This window comes from Wyeomyia smithii, chromosome 3 (assembly GCF_029784165.1).
Source record: "Wyeomyia smithii strain HCP4-BCI-WySm-NY-G18 chromosome 3, ASM2978416v1, whole genome shotgun sequence".
Classification (NCBI taxonomy): Eukaryota; Metazoa; Arthropoda; class Insecta; order Diptera; family Culicidae; genus Wyeomyia; species Wyeomyia smithii.
This window is the reverse complement of record NC_073696.1, coordinates 229,299,943-229,322,051: the sequence shown is the minus strand read 5'-3', so window position 1 is coordinate 229,322,051 and position 22,109 is coordinate 229,299,943. Positions and strand designations below refer to the sequence as shown.

Sequence of the window (22,109 nt, the reverse complement as noted above, 5' to 3'; positions counted from 1 at the left end):
TTGACCCTCTTTCGAAACAGCAGCAAGCGAAGAAATCAACAGTTAGCAGGGCTGTACAAGTGGACGTTACAACCCAACCGGGCGAACGGGGCGGTAGAGCACCTTCAGCACCATCTACAACATCGGCACCGGTATGTGACTTCCGTGAGCCGAGTCAGGACTCGAATTTCACTAGGGGAAGTATTGCACCTGCATTGATGTTAGAACGGGTAAAATTTAGTCTTATCTGGAAGCCCTTTTTGGAACCACTTACGCCAGGGTTGTTCTCGGACTTATGGTGTTCCTTGTTTGGTTCGGTTGATTCGGATGGGTACAGTCAATCAATGTCAATATCCACTTTCGATCTTTGTCCCATAATTTATCACACTATAAGGTAATTGTAAAGTAAATACAGCCACAAAACAGCCTTTTCATTCGGCAATTACTTCCATATTAACTTATTAGTTGTCAGGTCACTGGAAGGCAAGTCAGGCAAATAAGATGAAAGAAGACTATAACTTTCACCTATTTGTCAATCTATTTGATTGCTTTCGCAAAACGGACTATTCTGTGCGCATCCTAGAATACAGACGCCATAACCGCCATTCCGCCGACTATTGCGAAGAGCCCGAATAATATTTACATTCTTTTATCTATGTTGCGTTTTTTCATCGAAATGAGCAATTCTCGCTGAAACCAGGCCACTAGATGCACAAGGTCTTTCGAATTTGATATAAATGCACATATTAGTTGGGAATAGAGAAAAAATGATTGTGCCATTTTTGTTTGATTGAATTTGTTGAACCCTCGGTCACCAAGGGGTGAAATAGTTTCTAGAAAAGTGAAAATTTTTACAATTTTTGATGTTTTATTTGAGCTATATCTCTGAAATTCGTTATGGAACCTACTACAAGTAGCACTTTTCTATGAAGAGGAATGATATGGCTTTCATTTGGAGTAATCAGAATTTTGGCCGCCATCATTGCCCGAAATGCATTGATTATGTTAAAACTTCGTCCGGAAAATTGGTTCAATTGGTAAGTTAACACTGATGCTCACCTAATTTTTTTCTTGCATCTTATAGCATTTTTTCTCAGCTTTCCAATGCTTGTCTCAGATCGAAAATCGGTAGTTGCGAACACGGCCAGAATTGCATTTTTCTGATATAATCCAAGATGGCGGATAAATTCAAGATGGCAGCCAAAATTCTGATTGCTCCAAATAAAAGCTATATCATTCCACTTTACAGAAAAGTGCTATTTGTGGTAGGTTTCATAACAAATTTCAGAGATATAGCTCAAATACAACATCAAGAATTGTAAAATTTTCCACTTTTCTAGAAACTATTTCACAATCAACAAATTCTATCAAACAAAAATGGCATAATCATTTTTGCCTTTCTCCTAGAAAGGTATAGCAATCACTGGAAAAACCAAAGGTATAAAAGTGCTCCAAAGGGCCGAATGGCATATATAACTCGACTCAGCTCGACGAGCTGAGCATTTTCTGTATGTGTGTGTGTTTGTATGTGCAGATTTTTATTCTCACTCACTTTTCTCAGAGATGGCTGGACCGATTTTCATGAAATTAATTGCAAATGAAAGGTCTTGTTGTCTCATAAGACCCTATTAAATTTTATTGAAATCGGATTTTTAGTTTAGAGGTTATGTATCAAAATGTGAAAATCACGAAACATCATTATCTCAAAAACTACACAACCGATTTGAACAAAATTGGTTTCAAATGAACGGGCTACCTTAAAAATCCTTGACTTTTGAATTTTATGAAGATTGAACTTGGGGTTCAAAAGTAATGAAAAGAAACGTGTTCTGAAGACTGTTCAATCTCACTCCTGTTTCTCAGAGATGGCTGGGCCGATTTTCATAAAATCAGTGTCAAATGGAAGGTCTAGCTGCCCCATAAGACCCTATTGATTTGTTTTGCAATCGGACTATTACTTTGCCTGTTATGTTTGAAAATGTGAAATCAGGCTATGAAAAGGAACGTATTCCGAAGACTACTTGGGCTCACTCACTTTCCTCAAAAATGGCTGACCCGATTTCTACAAAATTAGTGTCAAATGAAATGTATAGCTGCCACATAACCCTATTGGCTGCCCCATACGTTCCCATTTCATTTAATTATAATCGAACTTAAGCAACCGTTATGTATTAAATTGTTAATAAAACAACGGAAGTCTATTATCTCAAAGATTACATGACTTATTTGAACATAACTAGTGTCATACGAACGAGTCATCTCTCGAACTTACAAATAACATACTTCATAACAATTTGATGTGGCTCAAAAGTTATGGAAGGCGAAGAAATTCTAAGACTATTTAAAACTATACCTGCTTTGATCGATATATGTGGCCTCAACATAATTTAAATGTGGTATCGTACTATTTGAACGTTCCAATTTAATTGATTCCTTGCGATGTGTTAAAAGTCTGCAAATGCACGACGACCCGGCCATAGGATAAGATCAAAGTCAAAGAACAAATCGTTTAAAATGATTGGATTTATCGAAATGACAATATCCTCGACTTTTGGCTTCTGTACATCGCCCTAATTCTAAATATATTCATATTGGGTGGTATTCGGTCATTTTTAGCAGACTTTCTGACATCAATCTGACACCGGAAATACCCATATTGGGAGGTATTTATTTATTTTGGTTGTTTTCCAGAAACTAAAAGTGGTCGTCTTTAAATTCAAAATGGTGTCCAGGGCCAATGTTTGGTTTCTATGCATCATCTCGATTACAGAAATATTCATCTTGAGTATTATTCGGTCATTTTCGACTGTTTCCTAAAAGTTGCCATTCAGCAATTCAAAATGGTGCCTGAGGTCAATTGTTAGCTCATTGCATCATTTAAGTTCCAGATATACTCATATTGGATGGTATTTGGTTATTAAGGGCTGTTTTTCACAAACCGGAAGTCGCCATCTTGGATTTCAAAACGGTATTTGAGATAATTTGTAGCCTCTGAGCGTCATTCTGGTTGAAGAAACACCCATATTGGGTGTTATTCGATCATTTTCGGCTGTTTCCCAGGAACCGGAAGTCGCCAACCTAGAATCCAAAATGGGATGTGTGGTCGATTTCAGCTTCTGTGTATCATTCTAGGCCCGGAGATACTCATATCAGACGGATATCGGCCATTTTGGCTGTTTTTCAGAAACCAGAAGCTGCCATCCTACAATTCATAGTGGTGTTCTTGCAACATTCTGGCTCCGGAGATACTCATATTGGATGGTATTTTGTCACTTTGGGCTGTTTCTCAGAAACCAAAGGTCGTCATTTTGAACTTTAAAATTGCCTGTGAAATCAATTTCTGTCATCTGGGCGTAATTCTGGTTCCGAGAACATTCATATTGAATGGTATTTGGTCATTTCCGGCTGTTTGCCAGACAACGGAAGTAACCATCTAAAAATTCAAGATTGTGTCTGTGATCAATTTTTAGCTTCTGTGCATCTTTCTGGTTCCGGAGATACTCATATTTATTGGAAATCGTCCATTTTAGGCTGATTTCCAGAAACCGGAAGTTGCTATCTTACAATCCAAAATGTTGCCTAAGGTCGATTATGGAACATATATTTTACCACTAAAACATTCACCTGCCAAATTTGGTTTCATTTAGTTGGTTAGCTCTCGAGATGTGCAGAAATTTGTGTTTCATTTGTATGGCATCCCTCCTATCCAAAAAAAAGTAGGGGTGTCAAAACATTATGGACATATTTTTTACCCCTTAAAACATCTACATGCCAAATTCGGTTTCATTTGCTTGGTTTGTTCTTGAGTTGTGCAGAAATTTATGTTTCATTTTTATGGGACCCCTCCCTTCCAGAAAAGGGAGGGGTCTCAAACTATCATGGGAACCTTTATCGGCACCAAAAACCCCTACATACAAATTTTCACGCCGATCGGTTCGGTAATTTTCGAGCCTATATGGATCAGACAGACAGACAGACCGGATTGCATTTTTATATGTATAGATTACAACATCAATATTTTTTAAGAGTGAATATACATTTATTGGATTGAAGCGTTCATGTAAATCTATTTTTACAAATAAAAGTTTAAATGAGAAAGGCTGGGTCTGACCGCTAGGTGGATGAATTTGGTTTTTCTCTATTCCTAGCTAATACTTTCATTTATATCAAATTCGAAGGACTTTGTGCACCTAGTCGCCTGGTTTCAGCGAGAATTGCTCAAATGCAATGTTTCATCCCCACACGGAATTCACATGATTCCATTGGTTGGAAATTAGCATAAGTGACTTCATTCAAAGCTCAATAACTTTCGAATCTATCGTCTAATTCTTGTCATGAGGATTAGTAGTAACGAAAACAATAGGAGAATCCTTCAGGAAGTGTAATCTCTTTAGAAGCTCCGGGGATCAAAGTAGTTGACGAGGAATTTCTGAATAACTTCGCTAATTTTCCGCTTTCCGTCGGTTAGATTCCACAAATCAATTCTCGCCTGTAACTCAAATCACCGTTCGTGTGATCTATCTTTACCTCTATCTGCACGTCACTTAGTTTTCTTACGGATGACTTTGATCTAAAAACATTAAACACTTTACCTCGAGTTCCGATCTGAGTGGCTATCATAAGCTTCTTTTTCGGCATTGCTTCGTGAAGCTCTTCCAGGAGGCAGTGATCGAAGACTTGCTCTGTAATTGAGCATAAGGAATACAGGCCATCGGAGCAAAATAGGCATCCAAAAAAGTTATCGCCTTTCGATACATATATGTCCCAGCCGGGGCTGTTATACTCCCAGCATATATTTTTTTGTATAACAGCTTAATAAGCTTTCGTTCATTTAGTTGAAATATGCTTGATAGCAGCCTAAGAAGCTATAAATAAAAAACAAATTGCTTTTTGTGATTGTGTCCCTTGATTTAAAAAAAGATGTAGATTTTTTTTCAATCTGCTTTACAGACACTCGAGAAGATAGTTCGAAAACCACTAAAAACCCTCCGGCCTCCAGCCCTTATTTTCCCGGGACACGGCTGCACAAACCGCACTCCAGTTGTCCGAGTTTCCGCACATCTTCCGAACTAAGTTATCCGGAGTAGTGCCTGGCCGCTCACCACCATTATGTGACTCCTCGGATGCGCAAGGCAAGAGCATACAAAAAAGACATGCTCAGCGGTTTCCTCCGCATCCACGCACTCGGGCCACCTGCAGGATTCTGCCTGAAGTAGCCATGGTCTAACATCTGTGCTAGTGCCAGGTGAAAGTTAACTTATTCATGCAGATTGCAACGTACGATACGCACTTGCAAGCCTGTAGGTACTTTCCAGTTTACCACGATAACGCTTAGTATCTAGCGCTTTGGACCACACTGGCCACACATACCTAAGTATGGACGAAGCCACGAACCAGACGAAACCACCTGAGTCCTCTTACAGACATAGTTGACGTGGCTCTTAAACCTAAGCTTGTCATCAGCCATAACCCCCAAGAGTTTCAAAGATCGCTTTGAGGTAATGGTACAATCTCTGACGACCCCCTGTTACTCTCATTTATGGTTATTCACACCGTCAGTTCCGTCTTAAGGCGCGCCTACTCCAATTTACTTGAATGCATCCACGCAATGCGCAGCCGTCATCAACCGCTTCAACACTCCGTCCTGCATAATATTCCACAACACCAGACCCAGGATGGAACCTTGCAGTACTCATACGGTGATTTGGACGCAGTTATGACTTTAATCCATGTTGTAAACTGGGCGTTCTATGGATGCTCCTAAGTTATGTAGTCTCAAGCGTCCTAAGTTATGTCACCTCAAGCGTGATGATTGCGCAATAGCGTATACCCCTTCTCTTACACTGGACTTCCACCACTCAGGGAATATCATTCACCGTGGACCTACCTTTCCGGAAGCCGAATTGGTTACTTGCCAGACCGTTTACACTCTCTGTGTACTTCATCAGTCAGTTGAGGATAACCCTCTCGAACACTTTGCTGGCAGTGGTGTCCCCCGGCGGTTTCCCAACTTATTAGAGGCAGTCATCCGGGTACTTCTGCATTGCTACCCGAGCCCCCGGGGCCACTTTTGTGACCGTATTGATGACCAGGTTAAGGATTCCATCTAGTCACCGTGCCTTGTTTACCTTTAAGGAGTTTACAATTACCTCCTTCGTAACCCTTGTCTCCCCCTCAACATCGACATTCCTGTTATCGCTCATAGATTGGATGTCCGGCAGGTTGGCCGACCATCCCTGGTCTGTATTTGAGATACTGGAACGTCGGACGTGAGACTGAGCCACCGGAAGCCAAGAACTTGGCTCGTGGCGTGGAAAAAATCCTCGATGACACGCTCCAGCTCCAGCATCGCTGGGGATCGCTTGGCAGGCGTTAATACGCATTGAGTCTTGGTCATCACGATCCTGTAGTCTTTACCCTACGGGTTCGTAACGACAAGACCTTTTCCTCGCCTTGATCGCACTCTTCAGCGCCACCAGTAAACCGGTGGCTTTCCATTCCTAGGTTGGTGAGTCCAAGGCATGATATGGCGTCGCACGCCCGCAATAGTGTGGCAACTAATTGGTCAGCACTGGGGCGGAGGCCACGGTTACCTCGGGCTCTTTTTTAGTTTGAGGAGGCAAACACCTTGGCATCGAAATGCAATGTCTTCCACCCGCGGACGGTTGAAATGATGACTCCACTTGTCGCTTACCGCCTCACGTTGTGAATTACGCTATACTGCCCATAATCGCATGTTTGTAACATTTGCAAAATTGGTTATTCGAGCAAATCGCACTTTTATATTTTGACCCTAAATGCTTAGTTGCCAATATACTCTTGCAAATAGACACTTTAACTAAACTTTGTATCATGAAGAAAGCTCTACTTCAAACTATGTATAAATTAAATACTACTTGCTCGACAACGACGCAGAGTTTGCATGGTATAGCAGGTTGAGGGTTATATACCTTTTTAGTTTTCAAAAATCCGAAAAAAATTTATTGCATTATCTTCAAATACAACATCTTGAGAACATTTTCATAAAGACCTGAGCAATATGAAGAAAGTTAGAGCGGATCTGCAGCGCGCCTCGCCACGGCCGCATAAACTAAACTTGAAACTTTACACGCGATTATCTCGGAATAGTGTTTTCCGAAAATGACTGCCGTGATCCTGATTGCGGGAAAGCTACTGAACCGATTTCCTTTATCTTTTTTTTTTTTAATTTTCGTTATTAAATTCGCCGGTCCTTGAACGATCGCTTTTCGAAACATACAGTCACATTTTGCCGCAAACAAAATTTTAATGCAATTTTTAGCGCTCAAAACGTTCATTTTTTGGGAAAAACGTTCCCGTTTGCACTGAAAACAAAATACTCATAAAAGCGATCGTTCAAGGACTCGGCACACTTCTAAACTAATGAAATAAAATGAGTTTAATTTCGGTTGACCCGCTGAGTCTCTATCAGGATCACCGCAAGCCTCTGCAAAAAAATAGCGTTTCGGGGAAACGGCCATTACTCCAGTAAAAATTACTATATCTCAAAATCAAACGTATTTTTTGTTGTTGATAAACTGTACTTTCAGAAAAATACCACTTCGATGCAATGAAAATGGTGCTATGCACTTAAAAATAGATTCAAACTTTCCTCATTTCTCTCGACTAAAAAGGTATATAACCCCTTGAGGTTTGATTGTGTCATCCTTGCGCCCATGGCTCAGTAGCCGGTTTACTGACAGGGCACCTCGGGCCTCCCATGAAATGCTTTACGTCCCGTTTTCCGGAACAGGCTCCCAGCATTCTTTCGCTTTATGGCCGCAACGCTTACACAATTGGCTCCTTTCGGGCCCCTTACAGGCCCAGGACCTATGCGCTCCCTCGAAGCACCTGCTGCTAGTCGGAAAGGTGTCACCTGGGTCCCCGCCTAACGTTTTTGGAGACCTCAGTGTACATCCTCTCCGCACTTCCCCTTGAGAGTTTGTGCAACGACGCACCCCTCGGTGAGTTCGTCCAAGTTTTTAGGCTGGAGGGTTACCTTTGAGGTGAGTGCCCAAACTTGCACCTCTTTCCCTAGGACTTACTCAGCTACCGTCTTGTAGGTAGCTTCTTTGTTCTTGGCGTCCTTCCGGATCTCAAATATCATCTCACCAGTGCGAGTTCGACGGATGCTCCGCACATCCGCCCCTATATCCTTGCGCTGGGTGTGGCCCCTCATTTTCTTCAAGTCTTATGAGTAGGAATGGGCGAACGGTTCACGAGCCGTTCTTATGAACCGGTTCTTAAAAAAGAGCGAAAGAACGAACGGCTCAAGAAAAAGAACCACGGTTCTTTGAGCGTATTAGTTCGTTTACAATTACCTCCTTCGTAACCCTTGTCTCCCCCTCAACATCGACATTCCTGTTGTCGCTCATGGATTGGATGTCCGGCAGGTTGGCCGACCATCCCTGGTCTGTATTTGAGAGTCTTGAGTCTTGGTCACCACGATCCTGTAGTCTTTACCCTACGGGTTCGTAACGACAAGACCTTTTCCTCGCCTTGTAAACCGGTGGCTTTCCATTCCTAGGTTGGTGAGTCCAAGGCATGGTATGGCGTCGCACGCCCGCAATAGTGTGGCAACTAATTGGTCAGCACTGGGGCGGAGGCCACGGTTACCTCGGGCTCTTTTTTAGTTTGAGGAGGCAAACACCTTGGCATCGAAATGCAATGTCTTCCACCCGCGGACGGTTGAAATGATGACTCCACTTGTCGCTTACCGCCTCACGTTGTGAATTACGCTATACTGCCCATAATCGCATGTTTGTAACATTTGCAAAATTGGTTATATTAGTACAAACCAGTAAATCTTTTGAAAGCTCTGTTTATCTTCTTTCCAAAACTGCCTCAATATTGAAAATCGGTTGAGAAATGACTGAGTTAAAAAAAATTGTATGCAGTGAGGTCTAAAAAACCGTATTTTGACCATAACTTCAGATTTTGGAGGTGTTTGGAAAATTTCTAGTATGAGCGAATGTTACACTCAACAAGACCTACAACCTCCACTAGATCACTTCAGAAGTTCTTGTGTTTTTTCACCATTTGTAGCCCCCGAAATAATTGTGGTATAGAAGCCAAAAATTCTGGTTTTCTTAAAAAAGATATAACTCAGTCAAATATTCACCGATTTTAACAAAACCACTTTTGTTTGATTCGTCATTGAATATAATTTCTAAAGTTTAGTGTATTTGTAGTATCTTCCCCACAAAAACAGGTGGCAAATTTCAAATTAAATTGAAAATTTGCGTGGAAAAAAACTAAAAAATTGTATTTAAACTCAAATAACTCAACATGTTTTAGTGATATTAGTACAAACCAGTAGATTTTTTGAAAGCTCTGTTTATCTTCTTTCCAAAACTGCCTTAATATTGAAAATCGGTTGAGAGATGACTGAGTTAAAAAAATTGTATGCACTGAGGTCCAAAAAACCGTATTTTGACCATAACTTCAGATTTTGGGGGTGTTTGGAAAATTTCTAGTATGAGCGAATGTTACACTCAACAAGATCTACAACCTACGCTAGGTCACTTCAGAAGTTCTAAATCGCTGTAGCACAGTGTTATCGGTAGAATTACATTCAGTGATTCTTTTTTTCGGCAGTCAGTGATTCTTTTCAGTATTGCATCACATCCCGACGATTCACCGTACATAATAATCTAGTTACTTTAATGAATGACTACTGGTTTGATTGGGTCCAAATCTACGCAAAAATTATTTCTCCAAATTTGAACCCTTGCATATGTTTAACGTGACATTTTCGCTACCCTGGAATGCTCATCATGACGAATACGATGATTTTTCGTAAGCGATTCCAGGATGCCCTGTTGCTTTGCGATGTTATGCTGTAGTATAACGTAACTACGTAACATTAAGTTCCTGCGATTCTTTAAAGTTCTGGTACATCTGCTCTTAGGTGAGATCTACGGGATATAAAATCTGTTTGCAGCAGGCTCGCTGCGATAATGTTTTTTGATTGATTTCCTTCAACGCACCGATAAAACATGTTTCTGTGTGACTAAACATTTAGATTCGCAGAACGTGTGACCCCAGTACCTAGCCGTATGTTTATGAAGCTAAAATAACAATAACACAAGGGTTAAAAAAACATCCGATATACTCTGACAGAAGAGTTATATTAGGCCAAAGCTTCAACACGTAGCGTATCTTCGTTCTATCTGTACCGACGTCTTCTTCAATCTCTCGTCCACGTAGTACTTTCTTTAATTTTCTTCATTAAGAACCCAAAACAATGGATTCAAAATGATTCGATATTCTTCAGAAATGCTTGATCCCTATTTTAATTCACATCCTAACTTATGAAGCCCTACTTGGTGTAAATAATTGTGATTTGAGTCATTTAAGTGCGAATAAACGCAAGCCAGTCATATCCATGTATCTTTAAACAGTTTTTGCACAATTTGAAGTCAATCTTAATAATATTACATTTTGAAATATCCTATCATGTATGTTCGACTAGCATAAATTCATGTTTTCAACTTACGTTCCTTAAATAATGCAATAATAATAAAAAGTTGCATTGATTATTGAGCGTTGTATCTCGCTACACGTTAATGGCAGTGTGACTTATGCGTTTATCGGCAGTATAGTAGATATTAGTTGGACAACTCATACCCCCGGCCGACTCATTCCCCTTTGTCACTTTTTGTCTCTCTCTCTCTCTCTTGCACTGTACAAGGTCGCCCCCCTACGCCCAAACTAATCTGTTGTTTTTATTTGTCCCGTATACCTTTCACAATCTGGAATCTCCAGACACTAGTAATCAACGTCGACGGAGGCTTCCAGCTAGAAGATACCGATAAACCAGCCAGCCGTAGAACCATCTATCCTCCACCGGAAATCAACGACGACATGGATATTTTAAGTTTGTCTAGTTTCTACTCAAGCTTCCTGAAGACGGATAACTCGTCCGATAGTGACGATCCGTTGAAACGGATAGTCAACGATGGCGACTGGGACAGCGCGAGCCGCGTAAAACGTCGTCCCAATCCACCATGGCTGGATAATGTCAACCTAACGAAGCAGCTGGTTTATCGCTATCAGGTAGCCGAACGTTCCCTGCAAGATCTCCTGGCGGCCGATGCGGATGTGTTGAGAAGACTCAATCAGGTAATAACTGTGTAATAACAAGCTGTGTATTATCACTATCTCAATTTTCGATCGTTTCAGCCGATCTTAGTAAACGAACAGCTGGACCAGTTGTATCTGGATTTGGCGGGCGAAGGAATGTCCGCCCAATTGGCACTAAGCGAAACTGCATCCGGTGGCACCAGCAGCAGCTGCAGCGACGATGGCGAAAGCAGTCAGGATCAAACGAAATTTGCCCGACAAAGCACAAAGTACAGCAAACTGATGATGATCTACGAAGAGAACGCTCCGTTTCCGCCTCCTCTTCCAACAACTAAGACACAGAAAGTTTAGCGTTGATTTGTACTCTTGGACATTTTTATTATTCGTTTGCTTCACAGCAGTATTAGCTGCCCTTGAAGGTGCTCTCGCACAACCATGTATAAGTAAGCTTGGCTCAACATAACAGAACCATTTTCATAACCTTTGCAACTTGAAATGAGTGAGAATGTGCTATCTATTTGGTACTAGCACCCGAACGCTGTGTCTTATTATCGTTTCTAAGTGTAGTTTTTAGGAACGTTACAGTTTTCGATCAATATTGATTGCCTGCAATAAATATAGACGTTTTAACAAACATGTTCACTGTAGTCCGTCCTTAAGAAAATTCGACTCTCAACTATCGCTTTTTTCGTTTGGCCGATTTAAACTGATCGTTTGACGCTTCGTCGCTAGCCTGTGTCTTCCCTTGATCGACGTTTTCCTTAAATTGTCTTAAATCAGCACAAAACAGCACCGTCTGTGCCCAACCAGCCATGGGTCCGTAGATCTCACGAAATTTATCTCCAATTTCGGCGTACAAGCGTCCAGAAATGGTTTTCACCTTTCCCAGGTGGGGCAAATAATGGCGCGCTATTTGAAACACGTGCGTGTCCACTGGAATCGCCTGCAGATGGTTCAGCGACATTAGACAAATGCAATCGGCAACTTTTGGCCCAATACCGGTCAACGTGAGCAGCTCTTTGTGGGCTTCCTTGTAGTCCAACTGCTGCAGCTTACGAAACCATTCCAGATTACCTTTGACGATAATCTCTTCCGCTGATTTCTGGATATATCGCGCGCGATAGCCGAAGCTTAGTTCGCGTAAATGGCTTTCGACCTCTGGCGAGGCCAGTGATTTCACATCAGGAAAGTTGTAGTATGTCGTTCCCTGATAATCGCAGATTTTCGTCCCGTAATGAGTACAGATTTTTTCTACTAAACCGGAGATTCTAAAACAATAAAAAAAAGTTTTATTTAAATAAGTCAATTATGACAAAACTTAACCTGCCTTGAAATATTATTGTTCTGACTGCAAATAAAGGAGAATAAATTCTCCACCGGATCCTGGTTCAACTGCCGCACCGCATAAAACTGGCCGGCACTGCTTTGGAAATGTGTATGACATTTGATCCACTGTTGATAACACTCATTCAAATCCACGTCCAACCGGAAGTAGACACGAAGCAACTGCTCGTAATAGTTGAGAGGGTAAAGCAAACTTCCTGCAGAAGAGTACTGTTCTGGTTCGTCTACTTTAAACCGAGTACTGGCCAAATTTTCACTAGACGTTTTATGTGATTTTCCAGCTAAGTTATCGGTTGAACCGCTAACATCCCGGTCGGTTGAATTAGGATACGGAAGTTCTCCCACTATCTGATACATCAAGTCAGATTTGCTCTGCTTGAGAATCCATACAATGTTGGCAAAAACTCCAATAAATGCTTCTTGATCTTCGGTGGACATGTGAGGTTTCCAGCTGAAAAAAAAAAAACAACATAGAACCACAAAAGTCACCAAGGATAATCGAGGTTCGTCTTACCGGAAACTCTGGCCACCCGTCAGAGTTGTTTTCAATTGTAGCATTCCATGTTCGCAGGGAATTTTATACCATGACGTAGCAGCCATCACTGAGTCCGAAAAGAAACTACCAGAGAGGTTTAGTTAAACTTTATAATCAAATGAAAGAAATGGATAAATTGCTCTTCATACAACTTCACTTGAACATACGGCGGGACCCATGAAGGAGATCGATAAAACAGAGCAGTGTCTAAAAATAGAACCAACGAGCTTCCTCCATGTATCACAGCTGACAGTTTACACTTTTCCAGAGCGCGCCTAACGAATCGAGGGGCGCTTAAGTAGTGTACACTTTAAACAACTATGCACTGAATCAAATTTTCACGATGAAACATTTCAACACAAAAATCAGCAATGAAGATTTTTTCGAATAAATTTTTAAACGTTATATTTGAATTCAACGAATGCGATTTATGACTGTAAGGTAGATGATCCAATAGCCTTATTTCATCTTTCAAACTAAATAGAACCAAATTGCTTATGCTACACACTGAAGAAACAATAAATTAAAGATAAGTACAAATGTTATCATATCAATACATGGTGAAAATACCCATATTACTTGGAAAAAACTATCTATTTTCTTGAATTTTTCACGCAGTTTATAAGATATGGGTTTTAGTACGATTTCTACTCATATAATTATTTTCCCAGATAATAGTCTATCATAGAAACTGTTTCACAGGTGAAGTCCGTTGATTGATGATCATATTATTTGTAAATTGCTTCCTCCACTATTGGATTCCAAGATACAATATGCTTCTATACTTACGGTATGGTTCGCATTTCTGAGTTACGTTAATTAAAGAAGATGTATGTGGGATTACCTGTGTATATTGAGGACAAGATGTAGATGTAGCTTATTACTGCCCAATTTTAGACCCCACCTTCCCCTTTCAATCGCGTATTTAGCAATACTTACCATCACCCCTAAAATGCTACATTATTTATGTATAACCTCTTAATCGATGCATACCAACTGCTTATGGCTTTTCAATTCTTTAACGAGCCATCTGCAGTGTGTTGGTTTTAAGCACTCAGAAACTAGATAGCTCTTTTAGTAAATACTATCGTCGTGTAAAGTGTAGATGCAGACATGATACAAAGTAGAGGTAACAGACTTCAACTTCTTTCTATCATAGCTCCTTAAGTAAGATTCAAAACGTTTAAAAACAAAGCACCAAGGCTTTGCTTTGCTTTTTTACCCTGGGCTCTGATAGCTTTCAAGTCTCAGCCTACAAATGCTGAAAAATATCTAACTCTCAGAAAGACTATAACAAAACCGATCTCATATGCCAAGGGGCAAGACAGTTTTTTCGTGAGATAAAATTTTTCAGTGATAGTTAATATCTAAGGGGAGACAACTGGGTATAGATTTGCATCCACTTTGGGAACCACTCGCTGGTTGGCTGAAATTGAAAACCCCGAGTGCGTTAAAATTTACCATCAGGATTGCTGGCAGTGTTGCTGAGCAACATTGTTCGTTGTTTTTATTTATGTTTTTTAATGATGTGCCTGTTACAATCTAAAATAATTCCAAGTGAACATTAAAAAAAGTACAGAGCGTACAAATACGAGCGTAGTAAGAGATCCGACTTGGATCATCACTAATATCAATTACCAAAAGATCCAAAAATTCGGAAGGAGTTAGTACGGTTTTGCGTGAAGCATAAGAACAGCGTACCGCTGCTCAATGTCGGGAGTAAATAGTGTAGTGTGAGCTTATTTCTACTTTTGAATCCGTTCTGGATTAAGTTTGGAACATACCTGTTGAGGCATATTGTTTGTGCGGACAATTCAGATGGGTCATTGAATGAATCATAATCATTGATGGTCGACACGTTCGATTTTAAGTATATTAAAGATGCAGATTTTCCGGGAACCCTCAGACGGTAAAACTATCGCCTACAGGAGGAATTGTGCATAATGGTGATAAAAAGCATTAAAATATTCAAGTATTTTCCGAGTGAATGGCATCACTTACAAAAAATACAACAGGTATTCGCGTTGACGGTGTTGCTGATATTTGTTTGGTTTTTGCATGCGAAAAAGAAGGAAGGAAATATTTTTGCTTTTGTCATCACGCACATTTTGACAATTACATATGAGTGTTCACGTAGGTGCGAACAGGCTTTAAAATCTTTTTCAACGCGAACAACCCGAATCATCGAGGTGGATGAGGAAGAATAGTAAGAAGCCAGATGTCGCCCCTTAGGTTAGTATAACAACTCAGTTTTAATACAAATTCTACAAATTACCTTAAACGAAGCCATTCACTCCAAACAAAAACTCAATGGACAATTAGGATATTTATGGTCAAGACTATCTTATATTTTCAACAGTTTTTTGCTTGTAGGTTATGAAGTTAATTCAACAGGCCAAATGCAGGGGGAAAGACAACTTTACTTTCTGATTTAATAGAGTTACTTAGATTTATTCAATTTTACTCCTTATATTGAAACAATTATTGACATGGTAACACAGTATCCATTGAAGTTTTATACACAAAATGTACTTTCCGGAGATCATATTAATTTTTGGGATGTTTTCAATCGTCGCGTGCCGTTAGCTCGCTCCACAGGTACAGTTTTGGAAATGATGTATACAAACTTGTAGTACCTTTTTTGTTTATATTTTTATTTTTTTATTCTCGCTTATTTTCCGTCGGTCTAGTTCCGCCACTGTTGTGGCCAATCACCGACGCCCAGGGAGGCGACTCCACACCCAGGACCCTAACTCACGACCCGTTTATCAACGGACCGGCGCCAACGGCTTTACTTCCTCATGCGATGGAAGGCGTGATCCCAGAGATTTTTCGCCTCAGAAAATCTTCCGGTGTCGGCTAGGATTGAATCTAGACCAGTTGGGTTGGTTGTGAGTGGATCACGCCACCTCACAACCATCGACACCCATGTCGGCGGTGGGATTCGAACCCAGGCGTCGAGCGTGGTTGGCGGAGACGTTACCAACCACACTAGGCCCCCGCTTTTTTTTGTTTATATAAAAAAAATGAAAATCGTGTGTAAAAATTTTAATCAAAATGTGTTAAAACACTAACGACATCTGTTTTGTGGTACCTCAGTTGCACTGCATAAATGTTGCCATATCGATATTTTAACGATATCAGTGCTTGGTTTGTTAGTAACGCATGCGGCACATAGCGAAGGCATTACCGTTTACGTTTGAAAATACGGTTTTTATTTCTACACATCCTTTGAAAATAGGATGAACGTCTCTTCTCTGTGATAATACTACAAATTTGTCGAATTGTGCGATGTTTTAAATCTAATGCCTGGAATGTGAGAGCTCATATGCAGTGCGATTTCAGCAAATATATTTCCGAGACTATCATAATATTCAAGAAAACAAAATGACGTAAGCACCTTTTTGATTCAATAGTGACGTTGCAAATCTAATTGTTGTGGTAAATGAGTTAACGTGAGCTGAGCCACATTGAAAGTTTCTAATAAGCTAATAATAATGCAGAATGCTGAATAAAAAGTTTGAAAATGAACGTTCGTCTTGCTTACAGAGATGACTTTCAGTAAAAGCATCAAGGCTCGGCACACTCACAACCCATTTTAATGAGTTTTGATACATACGTTTTTGCTAGTTTTGATCTCAGCCCTTTTACTCCTCGTTAGGTTCCATGTACCTCGCAAACATGGGTTTATGGTGGCGGGCCAACTTTAGAGAGGTTACACCCATGAGAATAATTTTCATGCGAGTCACTTTCAGAAGAATGATATCCGCGAGAACAAAATAAATTATCATGCGTATTATCCCTATCCGACTAAATAGATTGACTTTGTTGTCGACTGTTTATTGCTGCTAAGTTAAGTGTTAAAACCTGCTTCAACCATAGATTAATATTAAACTGTTGGTTACAAGATAATATTACTGTGACCTGAGGGAGAAGGAGAGCAGGATCAAACCCAATAATAAAATATACATATAAAAAGTCAGGCCAAATCAGTGAATATTCTTTTTTCTCGATTTTGAACTCGATTGCCAGGTGGATATAACACTGCTATTGATTCTTTTTCGAAAGTATTAAGCAGAAATGATTTAAAATCTTTAGAAAATGAAGGTTTTTTTCCGCGATTTCGGAATTTTCGCTATTTTTTGCGCCTTTTTATTTACGTGCTACGTATTCCCTGCGTAAAAAAACTTCAGTGTATTGCATATTTAGTTTTTACAAGTATTTTTTTCATTTGGCCTGTATTGAAAAGATTATCAAATAGATCTACGTCACATTGTCATCTCACGGCAGTTCAGGACTACAAATCTATCGTAAATCATTTATTATCGGCACGCGTCTAATGGAATTGAATTAACCCCCTAATTTTGATTATGCAACCTTGGTGATCGTTGCACATTTAGTGTACTCCTAAAGTTGCAACAAGGGTACTGCTTCGTAGTCATTCATAATTTAACAGCTCAAATTGTTGGCAAATCGTGACGAAATATCAGCATTATTGTGATCATATCATATAGTAATTGATGACATACGGGTAATAATTTGATGCCAAATTAATCCTTTCATCCGAAAAGTTGCTCAAAAACGTATTTGATTGGCTTCAACAACTTATATCCCGTTCTCACTACACCGCATATCACCTGATATCAGGCGATTCGTGCTATCGAGGCCATATCACCATCCATAGTACCTGATATCCCATACAATCGAGCTGTCAACGGATATTACCTCGGCTACATGCTATCGCGGATATCATGTTCGAAAACCAATAATAGCCACATTTCCAGCAGTTGGCAACACGGCCAATAGACATTCGGTGCAACCCTACAAATTTCGCAATTCGCGTTGCATGCATGAAAATAGGAAGGAAATATTTTTGATATTTTCATCCCGCACATGTTGACAATTGCATATGAGAGTTCGCGTTGGTGCGAATCAACTAGCTGACATCTCTATTCGAATCCCATTGCTCTTGTTGTTTCGTTTTAGCTTTGACCTGTTTTTTTTTTTTTCATTCTTTGTTTTGCTTTCGTCTCGATTAGACGCAAATTGTTCATCTCCGTTTGAGTTCGCAAAATAACAATACACGAGTTATCGTACGGGTGTTTTTTTTTTTGTCGATTAGTTCTTGTGCTGCGCGATAACAATAGTCTGCAGTTTATCGGCAGAAACATCTTCTGCACACTGGTAGGGGCAGGCTACCCCGCCAGTGATCTGATACGCAGCTGATATATCAGCAAGAATAATTCTCCCGCACCGCTGTTACCCCGCTAGCAGCACGGACCACCATACGATCGAGCGAGTGGAAGTCAACTACAAGTGGCATCTACAAGGTCGCGTGTAGGATACGGCCACTGTGTCACAACACGAAGCTGGATCGTCATTGTTTGTTCTGCAGAGACGCTCGATTAATCCTACTATCAGCCGTGAGGTCGTGACTTAGACGTTCGGTGAAGTATATTGGAGAGACAATCATTGTATCACCCCTAGTGTACGTGCGGTGCGTGTGCAGCCCTGTCTGCTACACACACTGTTGAGTCGTAAGCAGCGAGACTGTGTGAGTGGTCACTGCGAATGCGCGCAGAGTATAAGTAAAACCTTTTCTTCTGTAACAGACGCACTCTCGATGTAACAACATATCTTTAAATAAATTTCCTTTTTTGTTCGTTGAAATAATTATCTTCGACATTCTATTTCACTGTAATTCGAAGTCCAAGAGGTTATGGGCTCAGGTGACGCAAAAGTGAAATAGTTTTGTAGTGTTTTGAATATTTTTTTTTTTCGACGCGAAGTGTTTGAGTGAAAATTTAAGACGGTTAGTATAGTAGTGCAAGAAAACAAAATGGCGGATACGAAGGTTGCGGTTGAGAAACTGAATGACAATAATTTTGGAATCTGGAAGTTCAAAATGAAACTCCTGTTGACGCGGGAAAAGCTGTTGAAAGTGGTGACAGATCCGAAACCGGAAAATGCAGATGCGAACTGGGTCTCGAATGACGAGAAGGCGCAGGCATTGATCGGATTGGCACTGGAAGATTCGCAACTAATACACGTCATGCAGCAGGAGACGTCGAAAGGAATGTGGGATGCCTTGAAAAAGTATCACGAACGGTCATCTCTATCCAGTAAGATCCATGTTGTGCGTCAGCTGGTATCGCAACGTATGCCGGAAGGTGGAAAAATGGCGGACCACCTGAAAATGATGACGGAGCTGCGCCTCCGGCTTACAGCGCTAGGCGAAGAGGTGAAGATCATTGGTTCGTTGCTTTGATGCTTTCTAGTCTACCTTCTTCGTACGATGGTTTGATCATGGCGCTTGAGAGTCGGCCGGATGCCGATCTAACTGTTGATTTTGTGAAAGGGAAGCTGTTGGATGAAGGCCGGCGGCGTGACGAAAAGTCTGCTGAGGCGGATAGTGCTTTTGCAACGTCTTCGTTTAGTGGAAGGCAGAAGAAGGTGTTTAGCGAAAAACCAAAAGTGAAGAAAAAAAAAGAAAAAGTATGCCATTACTGTAAAAAGGAAGGACATTTTCGGCGTGATTGCCGAAAGTTGCTTCAAGATCGGCAAGAGAAGGGAAAAGCAAATGTGGCTGCCGAGTGTGAAGAATGTTTCGAAATGTGTCTGGCGACTGGAAGTGCCGGAGAAGCAAGTGTGTGGTATCTTGACTATGGTGCTACATCCCACATGACCAACGATGCATCTTTACTTGGAGAACTCGACGGATCCAAAAGTGCTACCATCTGCTTGGCCGACGGCAAACAAATTAAATCGGCTGGTGCTGGCTCTGGTAACATTGTCTGTGTTAACGGTGAAGGTGCTAAAGTGAACGTGAAATTGGAAAACGTTTTTCACGTTCCATCGCTCGCAAGCAATTTGCTCTCGGTGAGTAGAATTGCAGACCTGGGACTCAGTGTGCTATTTGAAAAATCGGTGTGCAAAGTGCTCAAGGGAAACGAAGTGGTCTTGGTCGGTCAACGAAAGGGTGGTCTGTACCATTTGAAGCAGTTTCCGGACAGAGCCCTGCTGGCTTTAGAGGAGCATGGTGGTTCGTGTGAGCATCTGTGGCATCGTCGCTTGGGCCACCGGGATTCGAAAGCTGTAATGAAAATAGTGCGTGAGAATCTGGGCCACGGCTTGAAGGTTGGTCAGTGCAATGTGAAATCGGTGTGTGGGCCATGCTGCGAGGGGAAGATGAGCCGAGACTCGTTTCCCAAGGCTTCGAAGAGTCGAGCTAGTGAAGTTGGTGACCTTGTGCACAGTGATTTAGGAGGGCCAATGGAAGTGGCAACACCGAGTGGAAATCGGTTTTATATAATTCTTGTAGACGATTACAGTCGCTATTCGGTTATTTATTTGCTCAAGCAGAAGTCGGAAGCGGAAGTAAAAATCCGTGAATACTGCAATATGATGAAAAATCAGTTTGGACGTTACCCCAAGTGCATCAGGTCGGATGGGGGTGGCGAGTATTCTGGAAGTGGCTTGAACAAGTTTTTCGTTGACAATGGCATCGTTCAGCAAATGTCGGCTCCATATTCACCGCAGCAAAATGGAGTGGCAGAACGAAAGAACCGATATCTGAAGGAAATGATGCGCTGTATGCTGTCTGAATCTGGTTTGGAGAAGAAATTTTGGGGCGAGGCGATCAACACGGCAAATTATTTGCAGAATCGCTGCCCATCGTCGGCGGTTGACTGTACTCCGTACGAAAAGTGGAACCGGAAGAAACCTTCGTACAGTCACCTGAAGATATTCGGAAGTGAGGCATATGTGCATGTTCTGAAGGAGAAGAGGCGGGCTCTTGATATGAAGTCCGAAAAGTTGATTTTTGTCGGTTACGCGGTGGGACGAAAAGCATATCGATTTCTCAACGTTCAGACCGGTCGAATTACGATCAGCAGAGATGCAAAATTTCTTGAGCTGTGTAGTGTTTTTTTTTTTTTTTTTTTTTTTTTTAAAGGTGGCGGGGAAATCTGCAAACAGACACCTGAGAAGAGAACTCAGGGTGTGGGGATGAGACTAGGGGAGAGATGCTGGGGTAGTTACACCTACTTATCCCTGTCCCGACCCACTAAAACCCCTCCAGTCTCCAGCCCTGGTCTTCCCGGAACGACGGTTAAGTATTACGTCGGGAAGTGGCTTTTGTGCGTGATGCACCCTCTTTACTCTTATAACCTCCTAGCTAACTACCTGGAGACTGGTAATTAGCTACCACTGGCGTGTTGGTGGTTGACCCGCCACACACGTTGCAGCTCCAGAACAATCTGAGAGGCGGCCGCACAGACCGCGTTCCAGATGTCCGGGTCGTCGCACATCCTCCGGACTAGATTGTCCGGAGTAGTGCCAGGCCCGCTCACAGCCATCATGTTGCTCCTCGCTCTTACGAAACGGGGGCATACGAAGAAGACGTGCTCAGCAGTCTCCTCCTCCTCCACGCACTCGGGACACATGGGGGACACCGCGTGTCCGAACCTGTGCAGATATTGCCTGAAACAACCATGGCCTGACAGGATTTGTGTCAGGTGGAAGTTCACTTCGCCATGTCGTCTCCCGACCCAGCCGGATATCTCCGGTATGAGTCGGTGCGTCCATCTGCCCTTTGTGGAATTAGACCATTCCCTCTGCCAACGGAGCATCGAGAATGACCTTCTGGTACCTCGTATGCCCCTTGTGTCACGTTGGTCGAAACACTCTCTGTCCTCCTTGATAGCGATGCTGATAGGCATCATGCCGGACAAGACACATATTGCATCGTATGACACCGTACGATACGCACTCGCAACTCTCAGGCACATGAGCCTGTAGGTACTTTCCAGTTTGCCACGGTAACTGTTAGTACCTAGCGCTCTGGACCACACTGGCCCACCATACCTAAGTATGGACGAAACCACGCTGGCAAGAAGTCTTCGCTTGCTGCCATAAACCGCTGAGCTATTGGACATCATACGAGATAGTGCTGCAATAGCCGATGAGGCCCTCTTACAGGCATAGTCGACGTGACTCCCGAACGTGAGCTTGTCGTCCACCATAACCCCCAAGAGCTTCAGGGATCGCTTCGAGGTGATGGTGCAGTCTCCGACTCTGACCACCGCCTGTTGCTCCGATTTACGGTTGTTCACAACCATGACCTCCGTCTTATGATGCGCGAGCTCCA

The 22,109-nt window shown here is 41.7% G+C and overlaps 2 protein-coding genes across 13 annotated transcripts in view; one reads left to right on the top strand and one right to left on the bottom strand.

Moving 5' to 3' along the window:
* The window catches only part of LOC129730999 (period circadian protein-like), a 30,079-nt gene extending 18,363 nt beyond the window's left edge, over positions 1 to 11,716 (top strand). For 2 of the 9 annotated variants that reach the window (XM_055690687.1, XM_055690691.1), the window contains 3 exons: positions 21 to 209; positions 10,765 to 11,121; positions 11,182 to 11,716. In XM_055690687.1, coding sequence (XP_055546662.1) covers positions 21 to 209; positions 10,765 to 11,121; positions 11,182 to 11,433 — 798 coding nt within the window. In that variant the 3' untranslated portion in view covers positions 11,434 to 11,716. The remainder of the gene's footprint in view (positions 1 to 20; positions 210 to 10,764; positions 11,122 to 11,181) is intronic. The other 7 variants (XM_055690694.1, XM_055690690.1, XM_055690692.1 and 4 more) reach the window with 4 other exon arrangements.
* The window catches only part of LOC129731001 (N-glycosylase/DNA lyase), a 224,363-nt gene continuing 213,866 nt past the window's right edge, over positions 11,613 to 22,109 (bottom strand). For 3 of the 4 annotated variants that reach the window (XM_055690699.1, XM_055690698.1, XM_055690697.1), the window contains 3 exons: positions 12,941 to 13,045; positions 12,410 to 12,877; positions 11,613 to 12,350 (listed from right to left, as the gene is read on the bottom strand). In XM_055690699.1, coding sequence (XP_055546674.1) covers positions 11,759 to 12,350; positions 12,410 to 12,877; positions 12,941 to 13,026 — 1,146 coding nt within the window. In that variant the 5' untranslated portion in view covers positions 13,027 to 13,045 and the 3' untranslated portion in view covers positions 11,613 to 11,758. Of the gene's footprint in view, positions 12,351 to 12,409; positions 12,878 to 12,940; positions 13,046 to 13,118; positions 13,162 to 22,109 lie in introns of those variants that run through there. The other variant, XM_055690696.1, reaches the window with a different exon arrangement.